This window comes from Salvia splendens, chromosome 2 (genome assembly GCF_004379255.2).
Source record: "Salvia splendens isolate huo1 chromosome 2, SspV2, whole genome shotgun sequence".
Taxonomy (NCBI): Eukaryota; Viridiplantae; Streptophyta; class Magnoliopsida; order Lamiales; family Lamiaceae; genus Salvia; species Salvia splendens.
In genome coordinates this window covers 28,982,630-29,006,800 of record NC_056033.1, presented here as the reverse complement: position 1 = coordinate 29,006,800, position 24,171 = coordinate 28,982,630, and the positions used below count along the sequence as shown (strand labels likewise).

Here is a 24,171-nt window from a genome sequence, read left to right as displayed (position 1 = left end):
CAATGCGCGATACCCGAGCCCACATTGAGCTACAAGAAGACCAAATCAAACACATTTGGTCGAAATTCGACCACGAGTAGTGGATTTTTTTAATTTTCTGAATTTAATTATGTAATTTTTAATTTTTAGGATTTTAATTATGTACTTTTTAATTTTTAGGATTTTAATTATGTAATTTTTAATTTTTTTATAATTTGTAATAGTATTCTAAATATTTTTAATGTATTTTAATTTTGTGGAAATGTTTTTATTTAAATTGAATAATAGAATTGTTAGACCCTAGAACTTGTACTTGTGGAAGAGCACAGATGTGGGTGTTGTACACTTGCCTAAGAGTAGGAAGTAAAAGTGGATCTGGATCCATATTCATACTCATTGACAAGAGCACGGATGTGGATGCTCTAATCCTAATTTTTTTTCTATCCATATGCTTCCTCAATAGAACAAATAGGAGTATTCAATTCAAATGTCACCTAACAACACTAATCCATTATCAAACTTCGACCATTCTCCTCTGCAACAACTCTAATGGCGACCTTGCTCTTCATCATCCTCTCTCTTTCTCTCTACACATCCCCATCTTCATCACAGCTCGAGGAATTCACCTACACCGGCTTCCACCACCCCCAACCAAACCTAACTCTAAACGGCGCCGCACTGATCCGCAAATCCGGCGTTCTGCAGCTCACCAACGAGACCAGCCGATTGAAAGGCCACGCATTCTACCCAACGCCGATTCAATTCAAAAATTCAACCACGAAATCCGTCTCTTCCTTCTCGACGTGCTTCGCTTTCTCCATCCACCCGGAGTACCCCAAACTCGGCGGCCACGGCTTCGCCTTCACGTTCGCGCCGGACGACCAGCTGGCCTCGTCTCTCCCCAGCCAGTACCTCGGCCTGCTCAACTCCTCCGACGCCGGCAACTTCTCCAACCACATCTTCGCCGTCGAGTTCGACACCGTGCAGGATTTCGAATTCGGCGACATCAACGACAACCACGTCGGCATCGACGTCAACAGCTTGGCGTCCAACGCCTCCGCCTCCGCCGCCTACTTCACCGCCGATTCGGTGAAGCGCGATCTCAATCTCAAGGGCGGAACGCCTCTTTTCGCGTGGATCGATTACGATTCCTCCGCGAATCTCGTTAACGTGACGCTCTCGCCGGTTTCTTCGAAACCTAGAATTCCGACTCTCTCTTTCTCGATCGATTTGTCTCCGATTTTTCGAGATCGGATGTACGTCGGATTCTCCGCTTCCACCGGCTTGCTAGCGAGCTCACATTACGTTTTAGGCTGGAGCTTCAAAATTAGGGGAGAATCCAAATCCCTAGATCTGGATTCCTTGCCGTCACCGCCAGGAATTAAGAAGAAAAACACCAAATTAATCATAAGCCTACCGATTACCTCGTTTGTGTTGATCTCATCTTCAATCCTGCTTGCTGTTTTCCTGTTTCGAAAATTCAAAAATCGCGAAATAATGGAATCGTGGGAGCTGGAAATCGTCCCGCATAGATACAAGTACATTGAGCTCAAGAAAGCCACCAAAAATTTCAAAGAGAGCGAGCTGCTCGGAAGCGGCGGATTCGGCCGGGTGTACAAAGGCACGCTGCGTAACCCCAAAGCCGAAGTCGCCGTGAAGCGCGTGTCGCACGACTCGAAACAGGGGATCCGCGAGTTCGTCTCGGAGATATCGAGCATCGGTCGCCTCCGCCACCGGAACCTAGTGCAGCTGCAGGGCTGGTGCAGGCGCGGAGGCGATCTTCTACTAGTGTATGATTTCATGCCTAATGGCAGCTTAGATAGGTATCTATTTGACACACCAAAATGCGTATTGAGTTGGGAGCAGAGGTTCAAGATCATCAAAGGCGTTGCATCTGGTCTTCTCTACTTGCACGAAGGCTACGAGCAAATCGTGCTGCACCGCGACGTCAAGGCCAGCAACGTCCTGCTCGACGCGGAGATGAACTGCCGCCTCGGCGACTTCGGGCTTGCCAAGCTGTACGACCACGGCTCGAACCCGGGGACCACCCGCGTGGTCGGGACGCTGGGGTACCTCGCACCGGAGCTGCCACGGACGGGGAGGTCGACGACGGGGTCGGACGTGTACGCGTTCGGGGCGCTGATGCTGGAGGTGGCGTGCGGGAGGAGACCGATCGAGTCGAGATCGGGGCCGGAGGAGCTGGTGCTGGTGGACTACGTGTGGAGCAAGTGGAAAGGGGGGAGGATTCTTGATGTGGTGGATGAGAGGATGAAGGGGGAGTTTGAGGAGAAGGAGGTTGTGATGGTGTTGAAATTGGGGCTGATGTGCTCGAGCCACCAGCAATCGGGGAGGCCGAGTATGAGGCAAGTGGTGAGCTATTTGGAGGGGGAGATTGAGGTGCCCGAGGTGTGGAGGGCGCCGGGGGTTTGTGCCGACGACAGAGGGTTCGAGGATTATTTGAATTCCTATGCTTCTTCTTCCTTTGACAAGAGCACCAATGGGGATACAAGTTTAATTAATATGTCCATTTCTACTTCACCTATTACAGTTATTAGAGAGGCTAGATAGTCTCTGTTTATATTTGCTCCTATCATACTTAGCATGTTTTAAACAGTTTGAGCATTTTTCTTCAATAACTAGTTGAAAAAAAATCAAAGATAAGTGCTCGAAACTTGTAATACTACTCCTTCATCCCGTATTAAGTGGCACCGTTTGATTTGGCACGAGATTTAAAAATATAGTAGAAAGTGAGTGAAAAAAAGTTAGTGAAATGTAAATCTTACTCTATATATTAATTTTATAATAAAATATGAGTAAAATGAGTTAGTGAAACCTGAAGTCAATTATCAAAAATAGTAATGAATGCCAATTAATTGAGAAACAGACAAAAGAGAAAATTAATGTCAATTAACAGGGGATGAAGGTAGTAGTATTTTTTCCTTTGAATCCCCATGCATTAGTGGACGCCTTTTTCTAAAGATTCTAATGTAGGAGTAGTACTTCATCCTAATAAATATTACACTTTTTTTTTTAATTCTCATAAAAGATGTTACATTTTCTTTTTGAAAAAAAAAATTCTCTTACATTAATATAAATATACTATTTTCTCTATCCATGTAAGGCATTAAATAACGTCTCCTAAAATTCCATGTTATTTCTCAAGTGTGTCTACTATGGGACGTATACTTTCTTCGTCTCACTAAAGATGACCCACTTTCTTTTTTGGTTTCTCCAAACCAAGATGACTCATTACTACAAATGGAAACACATTTATCTCTATTTTATTTCATCTCTCTTATTTACTCTCTCCATTTAACACATAAAATGTATTTGCAAAAATTTTCTTGCCGCCCAGTGAAAGGTCCAAACCAAGATGACTCATTACTAAAAATGGAAACATATTTATCTCTACTTTTTTTATTCTCTCTTATTTTACTCTCTCTTAACACAAAAAATATATTTAGATAAATTCTCGTGTCACCCAATAAATGGGTCATCCTTCTTAGAACGGAGATAGTCCTATATAAAGAACTTTAGATTTCATATATTTATAGGTACAAAATAATTGAACAAAGAATCTTATGAAAAATGGCGCCCACTACGCCAACATATTCAGTTTGCTATACCCTTCAATACATTCGGACAAATTTATTCCTATTGGCTGTACGGATAATCCATACTATATTGCAATGTTTTTCTATAAACCGAAATAATAGGGCATGTGATCGTAACAGGTTATTCTTTTTATTGAACCAATCACATGGGCATCAATCCCCCAATTATTTAGAACCACAATAATATTTTCTAAAAATATCATCTTTTCCATGAAACAGACGATTTGGCACCACTCGAACAAAGTGCCTTTCGCCCTTTTTTCTTGAAAAAATCATAATTTTGATGAAACAGGTCAAGTGTGTTTTGACTAAGTTTATCGCAACAACCATTTCAAAAGAATGCCTCTATTTTCAAATTTGGTAGGGTTGGAATATGATTACGTTTCATCTTGAGTTGGCGATTAATTGATTATGAAATTTAATTGATTGAGTGAGAGAGAGATGAAAGGTATATATTTCCCCAAACAAGTTACGTATATAATCTGAATATTAAGTGAATCCCAGCAGAATTGATGGATTGGAAAAATGTCTTGAGAAAGTTCGATACAATACAACCAATTACATCGACTTTACAGTTAACCAATGATTTAAGTGGGAGTATTAATCTATATTACAAAATACCGTACCACCAACCTCACTAAACGATAAAAAAATTCAAAAGAACAGCACTTAATCCAACAATATAATTCTACTATACGGAAAAGTAAGCTCAAGTGCTCGACAGAATTAGATGCGATTGTTTTTTCCTTTTAAAAATTAAACTTTTGTCTCTGATTGGCATAATCCAAATAAATAGACACTAAAAAACCATGAGCACACACAATCTTTCTCTCGATTCCCTGTATTTTAGTTTTTCAATTTGATGCATGGGCAAAGAATTACCACATGGTAAATAGGAAGCACTCATAATTACAGGTTATTCATATTTTAAGGGGACTGGATTATACTATAATGGCATGAAGAAAATTGATGCATTAAGTTTTATAGATAAATATACATATAAGAAATTAATACAATAATTTTTATCCAGATTGATCTCCGTCCATGAAATGTTGTCCAAGTTTGACTCGGCACAGGTTTTAAGAAATGTGAAGAAAAATGAGTTGAAAAAGTTAATGGAATAAAGGTCTCACATTTATATATTAGTTTTATAATAGAATGTGAAGGTAAAGAGTTAGTAGAAAGTGGAAATTATTTACCAAAAATAGAAGAAAGCAAAGTGGACAACTTTTCATGAACGGACCAAAATGACAAAATTGGACAACAGTTCACGGACGGATGGAGTATTATGTGTATCTTCATCTAAGGGCGATGCCAAGTCAGAATTTTCACTATATAATTTTCGGATGCAATTTACAATAAAGAGCGGCTCCATGCCTCTATATATTGACAATCTAATAGTCTTGATTATAGTCTAGAAAACATATCACTAAAGAAACAACACATATATATAATAGGAAATATATTGGTTGGATTTACTTTATTTGAGACTCCATACACATCAATCTCTCACTTGACAATTGACAACTCCAAAATAATTATATCTTCTTGATCTTCTTCCAACATCCACTTAGAATTCAAGCTATGCATTAGCTTAAATTTCTCTAAGGTTACCAACTTAGTATAATATGTATGTTGGATTCTCACTTTAAAATATCTTATACTCCATTCGTTCCACAAGAATATGCACTCTTTCATTTTTAGTTCATCCTACAAGAATATGCACTTTTTAGTTTTAGAAAGTCTTTTCTATCAAATGAGGTGGGTCTCATTTTCCACTAACAATACTTTAACTTTAATCTTTTTCTCTCTACTTCTTTTTTACTTTACCAATTTTACATTAAAACATATGTTATCTTTAAAGTGCATATTTTTTGGAAGGAATGGAGTATAATATAGTAATAGTTCAACTTCACATACTATTTGGTTCTGATTCCTTGCTAAGAAAATACTAGCAGTTATTTTTGTCTTATTCCCAAATTCATCCAAGAAACTCTACGATCACATAGATTTTGAGTAACTTTTAATTGGGCCCCGATTCATATATTTTGTACTGCTGTCCACTTTATTATTTTTTAATTTTGATTAGATGTCGTGATTTAAAGCTATTTTTTGGGCCATGAAATTCTTGAATTTAAATTGTTGCACAATACTTGGTTCCCAAATGAACACAAGTTCAAAACAATTTATATTCTCTCTTCCAAAAAAAATAAATATTTTTTTCATTTCTGTTTATTTCATGAAAATAGTTCACTTTTGTTTTTGATAACTTTTTTTTTATGTCTCATTTTTCACTAATATCTTAATCACTTTTTTTTATATTTTACGTACTTTACTAATTGTATATTTAAATTTGTCTCATTTTAAAAGTGTCTATTTTTATAGAACGAAGAAAGTAGTATTTCATTGTTCTACTTAATATTAATTAAGTAATGAAATAAGTGAATGTTGTTTATTATCCTAAACAAATTAATTAAAGCATTAACTTGTTAAAGTGAGCTCTGATGTGTTGATTAATTTAATTATAAATAAAAATATCAAATCAATAACCAAGATCAATATATTGAACTAATTTATAATTGGAAATGTATCAAATCAATAACCAAGATCTTAACAATTTTTTTTTATCTATAGACGATTCTTCAAAATGCTACATATTTTTTTCTTCTGTATATCTATCTGTAGAAAGTGTTTTTAACACTTTTGTTCCATGTTTCACAACTTTTTGCTAAACAACAGCTTCAAGGCAAAGTGCCTCGCCACATTCAACTACACTGTGATTGATTATTGTTTTTTGTTCAGTTGTTTACAACCATACCAAGAAAAGGTAAGGTTTATGGCCATCAAGTTAACTTCTTCATCTCCAAAATCCATTTGTGAAAGTTGTTGATGCATCCTTCATCAAAACTTACATAAAAATGGTGCAGCTTCCCAAACCAAACTAGAGCATACATGTCAATAAGGTCTTCATATCTTTCATAAAATGGTGGAACTGTAAGAAGCACTACAAGGCCTGCCAACCATAAGTAACAGTGAGAAAATAATGTACATATAGTGGCATTTGCAAGAAAGTTGTAGGTAACATAAAACTCCTACATGAAAGCATAGATGACTATATTATTCAACTTACAAATGTAGCTCAAGGTGACCAAGTCAGTGAGACTCCCTACCACAGACATCAACAACAACATAACACCAACTTTTACAAACATCCTTGAATCCCTCCCATAAGCAATATCCTCCGAGACAGAGAGCACCGTGTTTATTTGATCGCGAACAAAAGCTGCTGCCTCATACGCCGTCTCTTCTGAGAGACGCAAATGTGGCAGAGGCGGAGCAGGTCTGTTGCACAAAATACAAATCATGGATTTCATTTTATTTGAAGTAAGGCTAAGTAGCTTAACACACACACACACACACACACTAGCAATTTGAATGAACCTGTTGAGAATTGCAGCTGATTTTGCCCATAAAAAGAGAATGGTGAAAAGGAGCAAAAACACAGATGAAAGTAATGTTAACAGGGTGTAACAAGATATCTCAAACACCACCCAAGTAGCCAAAGCCACCATCAAAACCCCCACCGTTCGATTTCTACTTCTCCACACATCTGCAACTATTCATCACCAAACAAACAACTCAGATTTCTTACATTCAAGCAAAATCAATTTGCATAACTTTCTACTCTCCAAGATCTGATTTTTAATCAGATGAAAAATCAAGAATGGCAGACTTACCAAGACCTCCTCCAAGAATCTGATGAACAGTTCTTTGCCTGTTAAAGAGTCGATCTGATGAACCCATTTCAAAAAAAATCAAAACCCAATGATTAAAATGAATGCATTCCCTCTTGTAACAAGTAAAAATTGATCTTTTGCTTGGGGCAAACAAAAGCAAATATCAATAAATGTCAAGCTCTTAAACACAATTTAGTCTATAATTTGGTGTGAGGTGCACTCATATATATACACATTCAGCTTTTTGGAATGTTGAAATGTAGGGTTGGTTACTGTTCCATTTCAATTCTCAAAAGGTTTAAAACTGAAGTAGTACTAACATTTTTCCTTTTAATCCGCGAAAATAGCTTTATTTAAAAAAAAAAAGTTGCGACTTTGTGCGGTGACAGAGGTGATCTGGCTGGTGTGGATCGGCTAGGTACATACAATCAAGTATGAATGGCAATTTTTAAAATTACACGGAAACTCTAATACGAATACGCAGAATAATGATACTTACAGTAATTGTTTTAGATTCATGTTCTTACTGTGTTGATCAATTGAGAACGTGATCATTTTAAGTGGGGTTTTAGATGGGTTGAGTTCGAATATTCCATCAAAAAGTATAATTATTTTAATTATATTTTTTAAAAATAATTTAAATTTTAGGTTTAAATTGTGTAAATCAGGTTTTAATTGGGTAACTCTGATTTTTATCATGTAAATCTAGTTTAAATATGTAATATCAGATTTTAATCATGATAAGTTTGGACTGTTATCATGTTGTTATCGTGTATGTCGTGTCAATTTATAATAATCTTGTTGTTATCATGTCGGGTCAATCCATAGTAGATCGTGTTCGTACGAGTTTGGAGATAGCACGTCGAGTTTGTGTTCTGACTGATAATTTTCTTAACAGATCAAGTTTAGGATAAACTTTATTGGCTTGTGTCGTTATCAGGTCTCTACCTGATAACGATTCAACCCAAATGATTTGCCCCCTTTTGTAATCACACACTCCTCTTTATTTAGTTTCTAGTGAATTTCGTGATGAAATCTATAAATAATTACTACTTCTTTCATCCCATTATAAGTGACTTGCATTTCTTTTTGGGACATTACTTCTAAAATAAGTCATTTTCTTTTTTAGCAAAATATAACATATGGAGTACTTAATTTCTCTTATTTTATTTTCTTTTTACTCTATTCTTTTACTTAATTATTTAAACCTCATTTTCTTAAAGAAATATGTTGTCTTAAATTATGCACCCAAAAGAAATATGTTGCTTGGAATGGAATAGATTGGAAAGGATCTCCTACTCCAACACTCCTAGATAAAGTAATAATTTTAACATTCAATCCGCCGAGATTATGGATTAACATCTTACTATTATTCTAATTATTGGGGCTAAGATACGATACCGCTACTATAGAGCAGTAAAATAAATAGTAACATATGCGATCAATGACAGACCACCCCACCGGTCGTCCGCCGAAATTCGAGAGATGCCGGAAATTCCATTCGAGGGCCTCCGAGATCCAGCGCAACTCCACCTTCGACCCCACGATCCACGGAGCTCCACCTTGACCCCGGGCAACAGATCTCCCTCGAAATTTTTCGCCCTTTGCCTGAAATAAAAGGAGGCAGAGAATTAGAGTAGAGAGGAAGTGGGAGACCTCAGCCGGAGAGATAGAGAAGACGTTCTAACTCTAGTTTGAATGAATTGGCCTAAATAATTAGGCCTATATTATCTAAAATATGATGAGGGTTAAAATAGTTATACAGTGCTCCTTCCGTTCCATAGTAATTGAGACATTTCTTTTTTGTACAAAAATTAAGAAAAATTATGTTAAGTGAGTTAAGTAAAAGAAGAATAAAGTAGAAAATGAAAAAAGTAGAGAGATGAAGAGAGAGTAAAGTAAGTGAAAAGAAATATGATGACTTTTACTAAAAAGGGAAATGACTACACTATAATGGAACGTACCAAAATGACAAAATGACTCTACTACTATGGAACATAGGGAGTATTAATTAAAGTAATTATATTTATAATTCATTTTATTAGTGATAAATTCATAATATTTTTATTTTTTGAAATAATGATAAACATCAAGAAGGTTATTCTAAAAAATATTTAAATGTAACTTTATAAATAAATATTCAAGTTAGAAAATGCACTTTATATTATAAATATTTATTTGAATATTTAGATTTTTTTTTGGACAGAGGTAGTATTATTATCTATTATTTTCGTCCCCACGAGTTTCAAATCCTGGATCCGTGTTTGTATGCAATAGACTGAAGTCTTGGCAATAAAATCATTGAACTTTTGAAAACATGAGATAAACAACCAATATATTCCTTCCAACCCATAAAAATAGTCTTCTTTTTTTCATCCTGAGTTATCCCATAAAAATAGTCATCTTCCTTTTTGCTATGTTTTTCTCTCTGGCCACATTCTACTAATAATATTCTAATCATTTTATTTTATATATTTCTCATAATTTCTAATTTTATATTAAAATTCATATCAACCCCAGAGTCGTTATTTTTATAGATTTTTGTAGCATAGAATGAGTATACGCTAAAGAATAAAGTATGTACAATAGTATAAAATCCTAAATAGTGTTGAAACGATCACGCCCACATTCATACAATGCACTTGCCAACAGGAACTATCTGGCTATCTGCCATGATTTAATGGCTCTCTATTTCTCATAAAATATACAGATACGTGTTTTAACGTACGATTGATAAAATAAGAGAAAAATATAAATAAAAAATTATTAAAATATTATTAGCGGAGATGAGCTCTATTTCATTAAAATAGACATGTTAAAAATAGAAATTCACTATTTTTGTGGAACGTAAGAAAATAGAAAAGATTGTCCATTATGGAACGGAGAGTATTACATTTTATTTTTTCCATCCAAAAAATAATAACTAATTTTTCATTTTGTGATGTCTACAGTTTAAAGACACATTTATTTTTTTCATTTTTGATAATTGAATCTCACACTTTATTAAATTTTATATTCACATTATATTATAAAATTGAGGGCTATTAGCGCTTAATATCACACAACTATACAAGAAGTATTGTTTTTAATTACAAACTTCAAAGTTGGTAAGCAACATGACGAACTTATCTAGAATTGTTAATTAGTACATCAGTGATGGATTCTAACATCGTAAAAATGACGTCGAAAATGAATTGACATTATTTTAAGGGATATTGGTCTAAACTATGAACTTTGTCCTAATTCCGTGTGTTATTTCCCAACCGACCAAAATAAGATATTTTCGGTGAAAATTTATTCTACGTGGACAATCGTGAAACGTTTATGATATTTTAGACCACTTTTTAAGTTCGTAACTAGCATGAGAAAAAGTCAGGTAAAAAACCACGTTGATTTAGTTGTGTCAGTAAGATAAAAAAAAAGACATGTATTGATGAATATTAGTCAGATGTAGTGACTGATCAGTCGTTGAAAATAACATAAGAAATGTAAAGTTTGTGATGTTTTAAATAAAGTCAATTTTTAAATTTTTTTATAAAAAGTTTAAATTTTATTCATATTAAATTTAGTCAATCTTATGTTATTTTCAAACTATTTTTGGATTATTTTTTCCAGTGTTTTGAGTTTTTTTTTTAATCTGAACTAAATTGATAAAGTGAAATTTACCAAAAGTTTAAAGTGAACCAAACCGAAAATCTGAAGAAAAAAAAAGTGAACCAAATGGTGTATAGCTATATTTCTTTTTCAGTGAATTTATAGGTTGAATATATATTTCTTTTTTAGTGAATATAAGATTGTCTTAATTCTCAATCTGTTGCTAAAATGGTGCATAGCTATAAGATTACCTTATTCTTTTTTTTTCTCTCTCAAAGGCTATTGTCTAAATTCAACTTGCATTTCTAGTAGCCATTAAAATAGTTATCCTTTATCAGCATGCTGCCTAAGAGCATCCGCAACGGTGGCGACGGTCGCCACCGCCGTCCGCGCCGCTGGCAAGGCGAAGCACCGCCGCCGCTGCGCTCGCGCCGCGCCAACGAGCAGCTGACGTGGCGGCACGGGATTGGGCAACGGCATAGCCGTTGCCTTCAAAAGTTTTTTTTATATTTAAAATCGGTTTTTAATTAAAAAAACGATAAAAAATAAAAAAAGAAATTTCACTTCCCAAAAAAATTATAACCATTTATTACCGTTTTTTACACTTTTTTTATTTTTTTCCCCCCAAAAATACACACTTTCATCTATAAATACCTCCACTTTCACACCAAAAAATTCACATCAAACTACACAATTCTCATCTTCATTCTCCAATATCCATTCTCATCTTCATTCTCCCATATCCATTTTCATCTTCATTCTCTCATACCCTAACAATGTCCGGCCAAGGCGATGACAACCCGCCCTCTCACGGTTGGAACCCCCAATGGTTCGGGGGACAACCGTTTCCTAGTCCGGAAACGGAATATTCGGCCCCTCCTCTCACCCAAGATTCGGCCGTTCCGGGTGGCTACCGGCCTTACCCAATCGACGACCAAGGTGCCTCCGAAGGGCGATACGGGTGGACACCGGAGCCTAGGTCGACCGCCCCTTCCCAAACTCCGACTCCTCCTACTCGCGCCGGTGTCCGCACACCGTACACTCCGGCGGAGATGGATAAATTGTTCAAGGCGTACTTCGAAATCTCCGAAGATGCGGCGGTTGGCACGAACCAATCCGGCGATCACTTTTGGTGGCGCGTCTCTCGCCGGTACAATGCAATCCGGCCGCCGGGAACGATCGAGCGCAACGAGAGTAAGGTGCGCCACTACATCGGCCGAGCCAACGAAGAAATTGGCAAGTTCAATGGCTATTTCCTCCAGGAGTCGCGGAATGCCGGGAGCGTCCGGAGCGAGGTCGACATCATCACTGCCGCGCTGAGCACCTACCAATCCTTGAACGGTAAGTCGTTTAAGTACCTCAACGTTTGGCAGGAAACGCGGTTCCACCCGAGGTATATGAGAGGCGTAACATCTTCCTCTAGCGGCTCCTCCAAACGGTCAAGGTCGGTATCCCTATCCGACTCCGGCTCCGAAGAAGTAGCTAGCCAACTCGTCGGAGCTAACTTGGGTAGCCCCGACCCCGGACCAAGCGGTTCCCAACGCCGACCGCAAGGAAGGAAGAAGGCGGCGGCCGACCGCCGGCACTCCGCGACTCCATCGGCCCCCGCCCCCGAACCCGCACCCTATGTTCCACCTCCACCCCCGAACAACTCGTTGTGGGCCCTTTTGGCCCAACTCAATATGGCCGATAGGTCAACTATGACCCCCCATGCAACTTCAAACGCACGAGGACATGATATTGGGTCTCAAAAAACAATTGGGGTTGGTGCCGCCGGATGCGTAGTCTTCCTCGGGTAATATTAGCCAATAATCATGTAATTTTTTATTTTTAGGAGTTTAATTATGTAATTTTTAATTTTTAGGATTTTAATTATGTAATTTTTTATTTTTAGGATTTTAATTATGTCTTTTTTATTTTATTTGTAATATTTATTGTGGTTTTTTAATGAATTTTAGTATTATGGAAATGTTTTTGTGTAATTGAATTTTAAATTAATTGTGCTCGTCCTTGCGGAAGAGCACAACTGTGGGTGTTGTGCTCTTGCCAAAGAGCAGACAGAAAAAGTGGGGTCGGGCCCACAACCGTGCCGCTGGCAAGAGCACGGTTGTGGATGCTGTAACTTCATAGACATTTCTTGTAGCCATTAGAATAGTTATCTTTCAAGAATCTCTTTTCTCTTAACTTGCATAATGTTGTTTTATATGGCCGATACTCTGATTCACTTGTCTTCTGCATACGCTGCTACTTCCCTCTTCCAAACCAGCTGTGATCCATTTTTTTTTACTATTTTATATGAATTTTAAGATTCTTACGATTAATTGTACTTCTATAAATTATACGATAGCAGTAGTAGGGCTGGGTGAATATATCGAAAAACGGTATGTTGATCGTATCATACCGAAAAATATCGAATTTTCGGTACGATACAATACCGTATCGTATGTTTTTGATACGATAATGATATAGATTTTCTTATACCGCGGTATACTGTTTTATATCGGATATAGGATATATATTAATATTATCAGTATACCGTAATATATCGAAAATCAATACGTATTAGATTACCGATTATATACCGATTATAATAATAATATAATTTATTTCTTTAAGATTAAAATTTTAAAATATTTAATTTATTTATATATTCGAAAAACATTTATTGGAAACCCTAAAATCATAAATACATATCCATTAACTTCGATATACCAAAATTTGGTACGATATACCGAAATTTCGATACGGTAACAGTATAGATAATATCCATACCGAAATTTCGATATATCAAAATCCGGTATATAAAAACTTTCGATAAGGTAACGATATGAAATTCTTTCATATCGATATTTTCGATACGATAACATTACAAAATTTTCGATACAATATGCTGTATCGACTCATCCCTAAGCAGTAGTTACAATCCATAAGTAGTGGGAACAATTTATCATACATTGCTATCAAATTATAAGATAGCTACACTAATTTCCAGCTGCCAACAAACTTCAAAATTCTAGTGTATATACTGCTACAAGCCTACACTAATTCAATATATTGCTATTATTGAATCACTCCATAGATTAGTTTATTCTTGGAGTGTGCATATTTGATTCTTTAAAAAACTGAACAATACAATTTGTAGAATTGAATGTGTGAATTTAATATAGTATCTTTCTTTTTAATGTTTTGAGTGGATGTGTTTTTCAAAATAGGGATATGAAATATTGGATTTTGGGCTTTAGAGGATCTGATTTAATTCATACTATTTGTTGTGTTATAAATGGGGCATATTTTAAATTATATTCTAAATGTGAGAAGACAAAATTAGAATGATATCAAACCTTTTCATTAAAAGAGAAATAGTACTTTAATAGTAATGTCTTGTTTACTTTGCATCTTTAATTTGATATGATGCTTTACTTATAACGGCTTATTATGCTTATTATCCTGTATATTAACTAGTATATGGATATTCATATGTCTCGCTCTAATGATGGAAGTGAATATAGGAGGTCTTCTCGTAAGATATTCATTATTCGTCATGTTATGAATAATCAGAGAGAGTGGACATAGGAGGCTGATCATGAGGCTTGACCTAATCAGAGAGAGTGGACAAAGGAGGTTGATCATGAGGCTTGGTCAAGGAGAGGGAGAAGGAAGCAATGACTGGAGAGAGGTGGGATGACAGAGATATAAGGGTGAAGAGAGTACACAGATGGATCACATCAACTGGCATGGTGTGCATTAGGATTGTGAGGTTGAATGATTAGATCTGGTGAATGAGAAGTGTTGAGCTCTTGAACTTCCGGTTCTTGAAGTTGTACACCCATGAGTTGAGGACTTGATTCATATATATAACCTACCAACTTGTAAAGAAGGTAGAGTAATACACTCTTTGTGAGACTTAATTTCTTGTGACTAATCTGTTGTGATTAAAGTTTGAGAGTGAGAAAGTAGAGCTTGAGTGTTCATCTCATATTGAACTTGATTGTATCTTGGTTTCATGTTTGAATAAAGTGTTGGGTCATCTTCTCCGTGGACATAGGTTTTACACCAAACCACGTACATCTTGGTATCATTCTTTTCATGATGTTTCATCGGAGTTCATAGATCGAATTCATCAACTGAAAACTACAATATAATTATTGTTAATTAAAAAATTTTGAATATTAGAGCATGGGAAAAAAAAAGTAAAAATATGGGGAAAATAGTTGTTTTAAATTTTGAATTAGAATTCTAATTCAATTCCAAATCCTTTGTTTTAAATTATCAAACAAAGAATTTGGAATTATAATACTATTCCATATCAATTCTTTAATTATACCAAACAAACAAAGGATTTGAAATTGAATTCCTTCTAATTCAATTTCATTCCAATTCCGTGACCCTAAATTTGATTCATAGAATTTCAATTTGAATTCAATTATAATTTGGTGTACTAAGCTTTACAAGAAATCTAATAATTGAACATTATGTAACATGAATCAGCATAGGGTACCCAAAACACAAACAGATATGGGTAACTACAAGTTTTTATTTAAATATTTGCAATCAGAGTACATGGTGGAAAAGAGGAAAACTAATGAGTGAAGATGGGCTTCTTGCCGAGCCTCTTGATTTCTGCATCCATGTTGCCAGTGAGCATCAATCCAAACATTTTGTAATCACAAAACAGAGACCAAAAAGGGTGCCCAAAAGTTGCAGGCACATTCCCTTCCACCAAGAAATGACTGTACCACGCCAAGTGATGGAGTACGGACTAAACAAGCCCAATAGCAGTGACAGCCCATCAGCCCAAAGCCCAAGGAAGAGTATCAGTTCGGCATTACCAAAGAGTTCGGCCCCAGCCTACAGCTCGGTAAAAGCCGACCAATCAGTTCGGCATTACCAAAGAGTTCGGCCCCAGCCTACAGCTCGGTAAAAGCCGACCAATCAAGCTCTACTCTCAGATCGGCAAAAGCTGCTCGGCAATAGTTCAGCAGTTCGGTCTCAGTATTCGACCGAACTGGGAGATAGTGGACCCATGCAGGATCTCATGACCACTACACGATCTATTTAGTGGTGTCAAATCATGCAGGATCTCATGCGGGATAAGCGGACCAAACAAAGAGGTAGTGGACCCATGCAGGATCTCCATGACCTCCACGACATCCACAACCATCATTAGTGGTGATGCAAGCCACGATCTTAGTTCAATGTATAAATAGAACTTAGATCAGATAGAAAAGGGTTAAGCTCTCTAGAGATAAAATATCATATAGCAAGTCTGTGTTGTAAGCTGTAATCCCAGATCAAGCAATACAATCTTGCCCTCCCTTCTTCCCGTGGACGTAGATTTACTTCAGTAAATCGAACCACGTAAATTCTCTGTGTCGTGATCTATATTTTCCAGCATTCTTCACCATCAAAAATTCGCCAAACCATCACTGGCGCCGTCTGTGGGAACAGAGAACCAAATTTGTGATAAAGCGAATTTTTGACCCTTTTTCCACCCCAAAAAAATGCATACCAGATCACACACTACCCGTAATACCGTTCGTGAAAACCATGAGGAAGCTAGTCCAGCCCGCAGGTCCGGAAAACAGCCTCGGGAGACATCTACTTCCAGTTTTCACGATGAAGGAACAAGCCGCTCAAAAGGTCCACACACCGAGTCTTCCCAGCAGCCTGATTTGAATGAGGCTGTCAAGCTGTTCTTGGCTGAGAAGCAGGATGAGTTCTTAGCCTTCCTGCAAAAAAGCCAAGAGCCAAAGACGAAAACGGTGGATTCTCCTTCCTCATCCAGACATGAAAGTCACTACCGCAGTAGTGCCGTGTCTTCCAGGAAGAAGAATCCTCAACCCCGACATGTTCCTGTTCCTCCTCGGTACCGGAATCACAGGAGATCTCCATCTCCTCCATACCGAAGAGATGTCGGGTTCGCCATGTACGGAGCATTGAAAACTCCGTTCTCGGACGATATCACCCGAACTCCCTTGCCACAGAACTACCGAACTCCGTCGATGACTTATGACGGGTTAGTGGATCCTCATGATTTCTTGGGACGCTATCAGTATAACATGGCGAACCAGGGTCTCAATGAGGTCCACATGTGCAAGCTGTTTCCCGAGCTGCTTATCGGGAACGCGAGAAGGTGGTTCGATAGCCTCCCCCAAGGCAGCATTAGATCTTACCGAGATCTAATGGATGCTTTCCACAGGAGGTTCTTTCAGAAAGCGGAAGCCCGAAGCACTTCGGCTCAGCTGCTTTCTATACGTCAAGGTCGTGACGAAAAGATCAGCGACTTCATGACGAGGTTCCACAAGGAATGCCTACAAGTAGATTATCTCAATGATCTACTTGTCATTTCGGCATTCCAAAATGGAATCCTGCCCGGAGCTCTCTACAGAAAGCTCGTGGAATGCAGTCCGCAAACAGCTCAAGAGATGTGGGACATTGCGGACCAGTTTTCTCGTGCCGATGAGGCAGACCGTCGAAAACGGTCTTTAGACAGCTCATCTAGAGAAGACAAAAAGAAGCCCGGTCATAGCGATCAGAGGCATCCTCGCCGAACACCTTCCCCACTAAAGGAGGGATAGCGGTCATCCGAGGTGATCAAAAAAGAGCAAGAGTTTGCAGATTGCGCTTAAAAGTGCCGAGCAATCAGCTCGGCACCATCAAGCATAGCAATCACAGCAGCCGGAGTCAGAGGCAGGCGAAATGCTCCTTGAGATCGGCATACCCAGTCCCCGAACTCTAAATTTCTCCTCAGAAATGAATGATGACGGACTGAGAGCCGAACTAGATCTGGCCGAAGAAAGAAGAGAATTGACCTGCATAAAAGCAGCCAAGTACAAGGAGCAAGTAGCCCGGTATTATAACCAAAGGGTGAAAAAGCTGCAATTTCAAGTGGGAGATCTCGTCTTGAGAAACAACGGAGTAAGCCGAGCAGAAAAGCTGGGCGAACTCAAACCCACATGGGAAGGTCCATATCGGGTGCCAGAAGTCCTCGACAAAGGGTCTTACAAATTGACTCACATGTCAGGAGAACAAGCACCCCGAACATGGTACGTTTCAAACCTCAAAAAGTTCCATTTGTAAGAGACAGTCCGGTCAGTCTTGTGTCTAGTTCGGTCCTAGGGGTATGTGCTTTCTTTGTTTTTTACTTGCGTTTTTGTTTGTCTATTTGCGTTTTGTCTGTCTATGTGCGTGTCGTCTCTTACAAATGTTGCTGAGGTATCTTGTTCTTCGAAGGCTGATCCCCTTTTTAGAACATATATAAGCCAACGATTGTGAGTCCAAGCTTCTGAAGAAGATACAAGACCACAATTCAGCTTAAACAAGCAGTTCGTCTGAAACGAACTGCAATAAGCCAACGATTGTGAAGTCAAAGCTTCTAAAGAGGATACAAGACCACAATTCAGCTTAAACAAGCAGTTCGTCTGAAACGAACTGCAATAAGCCAACGATTGTGAGTCAAAGCTTCTAAAGAGGATACAAGACCACAATTCAGCTTAAACAAGCAGTTCGTCTGAAACGAACTGCAATAAGCCAACGATTGTGAAGTCCAAGCTTCTAAAGAGGATACAAGACCACAATTCAGCTTAAGAATCAAGCACTTCGTCTGAAACGAACTGCAACAAAAGTCCGATTCACGCGATAAAACTTGCCTGAATTAGGACAAGGGAAAGTCCGATCCACGCGATAAAACTCGCCGAATTAGGACAAGGGAAAGTCCGATCCCCAAATTAGGACAACGGAAAGTCCGATCCAAGCGATAAAACTCGCCAAATTAGGACACAAGCTTAGTCCGGTCAAAGATGTTTATTTCATCAGACCAAAGACGAGTCCGGTCAAAGATGTTTATTTCACCAGACCAAAGACAAGTCCGGTCAAAGATGTTTATTTCATCAGACCAAAGACGAGTCCGGTCAAAGATGTTTATTTCATCAGACCAAAGACGAGTCCGGTCAAAGATGTTTATTTCATCAGACCAAAGACGAGTCCGGTCAAAGAAGTTTACTTCATAAGACCGAGGACAAGTACGATGAAATTTCTTCGCTAAGCTGTAAATACACAGTGTTAGTAGCGAAAACAAAATTTCATTTTTCAAATCTTGTTCGGCACACAACTCCGCTACCCTACGAGATGGCGTTACGCTATTACAAAGGACTATCCTACTGTCCAGGGTTGCTAAAGTTGAGCCATCTATTCACAAAATCCTCGTGAAGCCGAGTTCGGGCGTTCTCGGCAGCTGAAGAATAAGCAGGTCGACGAGATGCTCTAATCGACCTACCGCCTCTTCCCTGAGCCCGAGAAGCCCTAGCACCTCGGCGGCGAAGAGTCTCTTCACAAAGCATTTGCCGATCTTGCTCACTCATAACCACAGCTCCTCTGCGAACTTCAGTCCGTCCTCGACTTGACGTCTCTGGTTGTCCCTGAGTTCGTTGCTGACTTGGAGTACGGTTTTGAGCAAGTGAATCAGAGGTTTGAGCTGGAGTACTAGCATCTGTTGGCGGGAAATGCCTGAGGAATCTCTCAATTGAGGGACGCCGGGAAAGAACTATGTCGTACCGAGAAGCCCAGCGCCACAATGATTTCACGACTTGTTGGCAAGCCGAGCTCTCCAGCGCATTGTTCCTCCGGAGTACATGATATTCCTCCCACAGTTCGTCAACTCGTTCCTGAACTTCAGAGATGGTCATTCCCCCACGCCTGCAGATGAAATCCTCATACGCAGTCCTCTCAGCGACGGCAGTGTTCAGCTCGGCCTCCAGATCCTTCTTTTCGGACTCTAAGTCCTTATTATCGGCCTCCAGCTTCATTGAACGAGCCAAGAGTTCGTCATTCTTCATCTGGTCAGCTATAGCTCTTTTCTCAGCTTCGTCTGAAGCCGAAGAGTACAGCCGCTTCCAGTGAAGTACCTCCAGCTCCTTGAGAGTTAAGAATACAAAGCAGCTACGTCAGTTCGGCATTTCAGCTTACCGAGCAGGTAGTAAACCACAACAGGAGTAAGAGAGTACGAAAGGCTATACGAAGACACAAGAGCAGAAAGAAGAATTTTTTCATTCATAAGAAAAAAATTTTTCTACACAAGGGCTTCAAGGCCGTTTTACAAGAAGGAAGAAACTAAACTAAGAGAAGGAAGACGAAATCATACTCCGCTAGCTTCGTCTCCGCCTTCTCGGTGAGGTTCAGCTTCCTTCTCCTTGTCTGCTTCAGCTTCAGCCTCGGCCTCCCTGCTCTCCCCAGCCTGCTCGGCGCCACCGTAGCCGATCTGCTGCGCCTCCTGCTCGGCCTGCTCATCGCCGGTATGCCGCTCATGCTGCTCGGTATCACCCTCTCCATGGAAAATTGGAGCGGGTGAAACTGACCCTATGGAGGCAAAGATAGCCTCCATGTTCTCATCGCGGTCAGCTCGGCAACTACGAACTTGGTCTGCAGAAAGCAGGACCGAGGACGAAGCAAGCTCCTCAAGCACCGGCAGACTCTGAAGCCGAGCTGCTATCTCTCGGCCGTACAGCGGCAGGATGACTTCAGGACCCTGCTCGGCTTTATCGGTCATCAGTTTCAGCAGATCACCGACAAAGGCTGAAAATTGGTTGCTCAGAAAGAGTTTCTCCGCGAAAGCACGGAGAACCTCCCCTTGGGCAACCACGGCGGCAGCATCCCTCCGTTTCGTCTGCTCTCGCTGGATGACGAGCTGGTTTTTGGCAAACTGAGCTTCATCTTGGGCCGAAATCCTAGCAGCTCTGGCTTTCTCAAAGTTTGCCTCAGCCTGCTCGGCCCGGTGACAAGCAGCCGCCAACTTCCTCTGCATCTCAGCATAGTCGTTGGACGCTTTGGAGAGTTCAACGGCGACGAGCTTGGAGAGCATATCGTTCCTCTGAAAATGGAAAAAGCAAAAAGTCAACAAAGGGGCCACAAAAAATACAGGAAAAAAGCAAGGCCAGAAAATCAAGAAGAGAATTCACCTCGGCGAAGTCCGTGGGCCATAAAAACGGCTCACAGATATGTTCCGAAGGAGGCGCCAAGACCACGTCTTTCTCTGGCGCTCTCGGGGGCTTCTGGGCCTTCCCCTTCCTACTTGCCGAAGTCGACTCCGGCTTCTTTGGATCCGAAGAGGTCTTTTGCCTCTTCGGATTCTTCTCGGCATCAGGCGCCGAGCTGGTAGCCTTCTCTTTCTCCGGCTCCTTAAGCTCGGAGGATTTGCGGCTCATCTTATTCAGCATGTACACTGCCAAAAAGCAAGAAAGCAAGGTTAGTTTTCGCCGCTAAAGCAGTAAAGCATAAAAAAGAAATCCTCACCCTCAGTTTCTTCGTCCGAAGACGAGATATTGAACACGAGGTCGCCCTTGACGAGCTCAGTTTCCGAGTACTGTTTCCTAATCATAGGAATCTTATTGAGCTCGCCCTCGAGCTCGGCCAACGGTTCTAACCGAGGATGAGGAATCACGGACTTCGGCCCTCTCCAAGGAAAGCCCAGAGCCGAAGTCCTATTATAAAAAAAGAAACGGTTTTGCCATTTCGGCCACTTGGTTTTGCAGAAGGCCCTAAAAGGCTGTAAGGGGATCAAGTAAAACCAAGATCCCTTCCTTTTAAACTGGAAAAAATTAAGGATTGCCCGCAGAGACAGATCCTTATCTAGCCTACGGAGTTCGGCAGCAAAAGCCGACAAGTGCCTCCAAGAATTCGGAGTCACCTGACCTAAAGGGAGTTGAAAAAAATCAAGAAGCTCTACAAAAGGTGGGGGAAGAGGGAAACAAAGCCCGCATTCTAAGCAGGCTTCGTAAACGGTGGCATAACCCTCCGGCGGGTCGTTAGCCCTATGATCATCGTCGGGAACCACCGCCTTCCCCCCGGGAAGAAGATACTTTTCGTGTAGAGATATCACGGTGTCCTTACTCAAGACGCTGTGAAAGTATTCTACAGTCTTCTCCCCGGACTCTTTCCGGCTAGAAGACCCCTTGCCCCCTTTCCTACCGCTACCTAACTCAGAAGAAGAAGAAGAAGACATGGTTCTTACTCTTTGCAAAATCTGAAGAAATTCTGAAGAAATTCTTGAAAGCGGAAGGAAATTTTTTACGCAAAAGAGACAGAGTGCAGAAGAAGCAACAGCAAAAAGTATTCAAACTGATGAAGAAAAGCCGTATTTATCAGATTCGGAGAAGATTTCAAAATCATCGCACCGTTTCGAATCCCACCTTTTCAGGATTCAACGGCCGGATTTTACTGTCGCATTTAATGCAGTCACGCGCAAGGCACGTCCTCTAACGTCAGCCTCCCCCGTACCTTTATCCAGAATGCCGAAGTGACTCGCTTCGCCGAAGTGATTCACTTCGCTTTTCGGGGGGGGTAGTGATGGAGTACGGACTAAACAAGCCCAATAGCAGTGACAGCCCATCAGCCCAAAGCCCAAGGAAGAGTATCAGTTCGGCATTACCAAAGAGTTCGGCCCCAGCCTACAGCTCGGTAAAAGCCGACCAATCAGTTCGGCATTACCAAAGAGTTCGGCCCCAGCCTACAGCTCGGTAAAAGCCGACCAATCAAGCTCTACTCTCAGATCGGCAAAAGCTGCTCGGCAATAGTTCAGCAGTTCGGTCTCAGTATTCGACCGAACTGGGAGATAGTGGACCCATGCAGGATCTCATGACCACTACACGATCTATTTAGTGGTGTCAAATCATGCAGGATCTCATGCGGGATAAGCGGACCAAACAAAGAGGTAGTGGACCCATGCAGGATCTCCATGACCTCCACGACATCCACAACCATCATTAGTGGTGATGCAAGCCACGATCTTAGTTCAATGTATAAATAGAACTTAGATCAGATAGAAAAGGGTTAAGCTCTCTAGAGATAAAATATCATATAGCAAGTCTGTGTTGTAAGCTGTAATCCCAGATCAAGCAATACAATCTTGCCCTCCCTTCTTCCCGTGGACGTAGATTTACTTCAGTAAATCGAACCACGTAAATTCTCTGTGTCGTGATCTATATTTTCCAGCATTCTTCACCATCAAAAATTCACCAAACCATCACCAAGCCGTATCCAATCAAAGGCACCACTATCAAAAACCACAAATTGAACATCACTGCATACATCAAACACACCATACTGCAAAGGGTCCCCGCAAAATGCCACCGCCGCGTCGCCGCTTTCGAATGCTGGCTCACGTAGAATGGCCAGAACTCTTCCATGCTCTTGAAATTCTTCTCTTTCATGCCTGATTCCTTGTCAAAATTGAATCTCTTTAGGGAGGATTTTTGCGTGGTGGAAAAAGGATTTGTGTGTTGCTCTCTCTCTCTGTTTTTCGTCTTCTTTTTTTGTGTAGACAGCTTGTTTTTATATTTGTGAAAGCTTATCCATTCTTGTGATTGTAGACTGTAAATTTCACCAAACAATTAGGTTTAATTTAATTATTTATTTGGCGTGTGATTATGATCTTGCAACCCCACGCCGTTAGCAAAGTAGAAAACTTTTTAGACTACTCCATCCGTTCACAATTTAGTAGGGCCGGCTTTCAAAGAAAAATTGATCAAATATTTAATACTAATACTAGTCTTAGGTCTTATTTTTATATATCATAAAATAAAAACTTTAAGGATTACAGAATTTAAATATGAAATTAGTAAAAAAAAATAGATAAAAAGAACAATAATTGAAATGTTGTTAGTAATAATGGACTCATATCATAAGAGAGAGAAACTTGCTAAAAATGAAAGTAGAATAATTTTGTGAGATAGCACAAGAGTTTTATTTTGTATGTTAAGTTGAGAGGAAAAAATAATAATTTTCATATTAATATAAGAGATATTTTTCTGAAAATGAAAATGTGATAGTTTTAGTGAGATAAATTAGAAAAAGAAAGTAAGCGGAAGAATTATGTAATAATTTGGTAAATTGAACCGTCTATTTAAAAGCGAATGACATTTTAAATTGTAGGCGTTACTAACAAAATGAAATATGTCGAATAAATTACAAAGTCTACTTACTGAATAAGAATAAAAGTTAAATGACATTTTAAATGGTAGAGGCGTTACTAACAAAATGAAATATCATTTCGACATGGACATAAAGAGTATTTAATTAGCTGTGTTCATAGATTTTAACGAGTAAAATAACAACGTTATTGTTGTCGCCTAATATATACAGTAGTCTAGTTGCAACACCTCTCAGGCATAAGTGTAAAGCCTTGAGAAATGAATTTCTGATAGACAGTATGTTAGGTCCTCTCCTTAGCAGGTCACTACATACTCTGATTTAAC

The 24,171-nt window shown here is 39.4% G+C and overlaps 2 protein-coding genes across 2 annotated transcripts; one reads left to right on the top strand and one right to left on the bottom strand.

Annotated features, from left to right (window-relative positions):
• Positions 1 to 203: 203 nt before the first annotated feature.
• On the top strand, positions 204 to 2,715 carry LOC121792113 (L-type lectin-domain containing receptor kinase S.4-like). Its single transcript, XM_042189933.1, has one exon. It carries the CDS (start codon positions 529 to 531, stop codon positions 2,545 to 2,547), a length of 2,019 nt encoding a protein of 672 aa, XP_042045867.1. The 5' UTR covers positions 204 to 528; the 3' UTR covers positions 2,548 to 2,715.
• A 3,486-nt stretch (positions 2,716 to 6,201) lies between these two features.
• Positions 6,202 to 7,604, bottom strand: LOC121769929 (reticulon-like protein B12). The gene is made up of 4 exons (XM_042166717.1): positions 7,331 to 7,604; positions 7,035 to 7,209; positions 6,724 to 6,935; positions 6,202 to 6,606 (listed from the first exon to the last, which is right to left on the bottom strand). Exons 1-4 carry the CDS (start codon positions 7,395 to 7,397, stop codon positions 6,437 to 6,439), a joined length of 624 nt encoding a protein of 207 aa, XP_042022651.1. The 5' UTR covers positions 7,398 to 7,604; the 3' UTR covers positions 6,202 to 6,436.
• Positions 7,605 to 24,171: the final 16,567 nt, after the last annotated feature.